The 3,668-nt window shown below is 31.7% G+C and overlaps 1 protein-coding gene across 1 annotated transcript; it reads right to left on the bottom strand.

The window, feature by feature from the left end:
* Positions 1-1,359: 1,359 nt before the first annotated feature.
* Positions 1,360-3,453, bottom strand: LOC128550534 (zinc finger protein 431-like). The gene is made up of 3 exons (XM_053529749.1): positions 2,892-3,453; positions 2,313-2,435; positions 1,360-1,382 (listed from the first exon to the last, which is right to left on the bottom strand). Exons 1-3 carry the CDS (start codon positions 3,451-3,453, stop codon positions 1,360-1,362), a joined length of 708 nt encoding a protein of 235 aa, XP_053385724.1.
* Positions 3,454-3,668: the final 215 nt, after the last annotated feature.

Genomic DNA, 3,668 nt, shown 5'->3' with positions numbered 1-3,668 from the left:
GCAGGTGAATTTAACAGCCTTTGCAAACAGCTTGGAACCAGATCAGACGCCGATTAAATCGGCGTCTGATCAGGTTCCAAGCTGTTTGCTACTCTGACAATATTTCTTCCAATTTTGGAGCAGATTGAATGAACTTTACAATTTTAGCAGACGACATTTCCAGCAGACGACACTTTATCTAGCATGCTAAAGGTTAAATAGTCGTATTCAGATCGTATATTACATGGGCTCCAAACGTTGTTCTTGTGTTTCGTTTTGACAAGATGAACGTTTGTTATAGCTCATAATTAGGTAAATAGTTTTCCCTATATATTCTATATAAAACTGACATGTTTTAAAGAGCTACCAAACATAGCTAGACCCATTTCAGAGAACAAATCCTTACCTCATTTTGAAGAGTTATGGTAAAACTAATATAAAATGAAGAGAAAAGTAGGGGTCATGTATCTTCTAAGAGAGATTTCTCTGGTCACAGTTGCTTACAGTAAAATCACACTGCTGTGACCTGGAAGTACTACTCATATACTAAAATTGAGCTTCACTTCACCAAATACAACCTGCTCTCCAATTTTTCCAACCAAAATGTCAAAAATACATCCACAATGAAATTTAAACAGAAACTTGCATTAATTTAGAACCCTGCTGCCATGCCAAGTGAAAAATTAGTGTTCAATACCCGGCAGCCATTACACGACTAGACCAGATGACTCCCACGCTGGTTCCTTTAGTTTAGTCAGGCCTATATGGATTCAATATCAAAATAGTCTTAATCATTGTCGTTTATGACATACACATTGAAATAATTATTTGAATTAGTTAAATGAGCATTTGACAATAGTTTCATGTAAACACGGTATGCTTTTAAAAGCTTACAAATTTTAATACATAAATGTTATAGTGATTTAGTACCGTACAACCTTCTCCGTTTAAATGTTTGTATCATTGTATCAATAATTCATTTGTCTCGCCATCATATTGATTGTAAATCCTCATGGGCCTTTTGGCCTAATGGAATATTTGAAATAAACTTATCAAACTTATCATAATAAGAGTACATTTCTTATTTTGTAATTTTTTCTTAATGTTTGATTTTTTTGTAAGGTTTCCTTACACATCTTCAACTAAACTGTTCGAAAAGTTGAAAAATACCTTGGTTACAAAAATATATGTTATTCGATTTAAATGGTGTAAGGACGTTTTTTTCAACAAGTGTTTTGGTACTGTATTAAAGATTATAAATGCCTATGTATATACAATATACATGTATTTCTAAATGTTTTTATTTACAAAAAACGTACAATATACAAGGAGAATAATTCATTTAATTTTGCCGAGCTACATATTACATTGTATTTGTTTTCAGAATACTTCTGTTAATAAATCTATAATTACAAGAATCTCATTATAAGCATTCCACCTATATGTTTTCTCTATGTCTAGTCAGCTGACTGTGTTAAGTATATACATAACCACACACGTCAAATTTAAACAGATCGGACAAAAAACAGAAACTTTACTGACAACTTGACTTGAACATACATACATGCGTGTCTATGAGATAGTATATCAATATAAAATTATAAATACATATCAAATAAACTTAACTAAATACATGCTGAACTATTTCAAACTGCACTTCTTAATTTTCAACTTGTTACAAATTTAGTACCGAGTGATTTATTAAAATTTGACTGCATAAATAAATTTAGCAAAGTGCTTAACGATGGTAGAATGGCACTTTATACATGTCAGTGAATGAGTACAAATTTCAAATAAAACTAACAATATAATCAATTTCTTATGTTTAGGCGTATCAAAGTCAAGAACACTTTTCTTCTGTATGTATTGCTATATGTATTTTTTTCAAGCTTATGGATTCATATGCATAATTAGAGCAATTAAAACAATTAAAGCATTTTTTCTCCTGTATGTATTGTCATATGTGTTTTCAAATTATCACTACGATTACTTGCATAATCACAAACATCACATTTAAAGCGTTTCTCTTTTCTCTCCTTTATGTATTTTCATATGTCTTTTTAGAGTACCACTATCATTACATCCAAAATCACAAACATCACGTCTTAAGCGTTTCTCTCCTGTATGTATTGCCTTATGGTTTTTCAGATGACCACTATCATTACATGCAAAATCACAAACATCACATCTTAAGCGTTTCTCTCCTGTATGTATTGTCATATGTCTTTTCAGATTACCACTATCATTACATGCAAACTCATAAACATCACATTTAAAGCGTTTTTCTCCTGTATGTATTGCCTTATGGTTTTTCAAATGACTACTATGATTACTTGCATAATCACAAACATCACATCTTAAGCGTTTCTCTCCTGTATGTATTGTCATATGTCTTTTCAGATTACCACTATAATTACATGCAAACTCACAAACATCACATCTAAAGCGTTGTTCTCCTGTATGTATTATCATATGTGTTTTCACATTATCACTAGGATTACTTGCATAATCACAAATATCACATTTAAATCATTTTTCTCCTGTATGCATTGTCATATGTCTTTTCAGATGACCACTATCATTACATGCAAAATCACAAACATCACATCTTAAGCGTTTTTCTCCTGTATGTATTGCCCTATGGTTTTTCAAATGACTACTCTGATTACATGCATAATCACAAACGTCACATTTAAAGCGTTTCTCTCCTGTATGTATTGCCTTATGGTTTTTCAAATGCCTACTCTGATTACATGCATAATCACAAACATCACATTTAAAGCATTTCTCTCCTGTATGTATTGTCATATGTCTTTTCAGTTGACCACTCTCATTACATGCAAAATCACAAACATCACATCGTAAGCGTTTTTCTCCTGTATGTATTGCCTTATGTTTTTTCAAATTACTACTCTGATTACATGCATAATCACAAACGTCACATTTGAAGCGTTTCTCTCCTGTATGTATTGTCATATGTCTTTTCAGATTACCACTATCATTACATGCAAAGTCACAAACATCGCATTTAAAGCATTTCTCTCCTGTATGTATTGTCATATGTCTTTTCAGATAACCACTATCATTACAAGCAAAATCACAAGCATCACATCTTAAACGTTTCTCTCCTGTATGTATTGTCATATGTCTTTTCAGATTACCACTATCATTACATGTATAATCACAAACATCACATTTAAAGCGTTTTACTCCTGTATGTATTGCCTTATGTTTTTTCAGATTACCATTTTGATTACATGCAAAATCACAAACATCACATTTAAAGCGTTTTTCTCCTGTATGTATTGTCATATGTGTTTTCAAATGAGCACTAAAATTAGATGCATAATCACAAACATCACATTTAAAGCGTTTTTCTCCTGTATGTATTGTCATATGTGTTTTTATACTACTGCTTTTATTAGATGCATAATCACAAAAATCACATGTAAAGAGTTTCTCTCCTGAATGCATTGTCACATGTTTTGTCAGACTACTACTAGTATTAAATGCATAATCACAAATGACATTCAAACATTCCTCTCCTGTTTGTATTCTCTTTATCGTTTAAGGAGAACTTTTACTAAAGTTACAAGCATAACATTGGTACCGTTTCCCTCCTGTATCTTCAGATCCCAGGTCCTTCTTCACTTCAGTTACATACAAAATTACAATGCATTTTCCTCTTG

This window comes from Mercenaria mercenaria, chromosome 18 (assembly GCF_021730395.1).
Source record: "Mercenaria mercenaria strain notata chromosome 18, MADL_Memer_1, whole genome shotgun sequence".
In the NCBI taxonomy this organism is placed as follows: domain Eukaryota; kingdom Metazoa; phylum Mollusca; class Bivalvia; order Venerida; family Veneridae; genus Mercenaria; species Mercenaria mercenaria.
The sequence above is the reverse complement of the archived record's forward strand: the minus strand, read 5'-3'. Positions and strand labels throughout refer to the sequence as shown.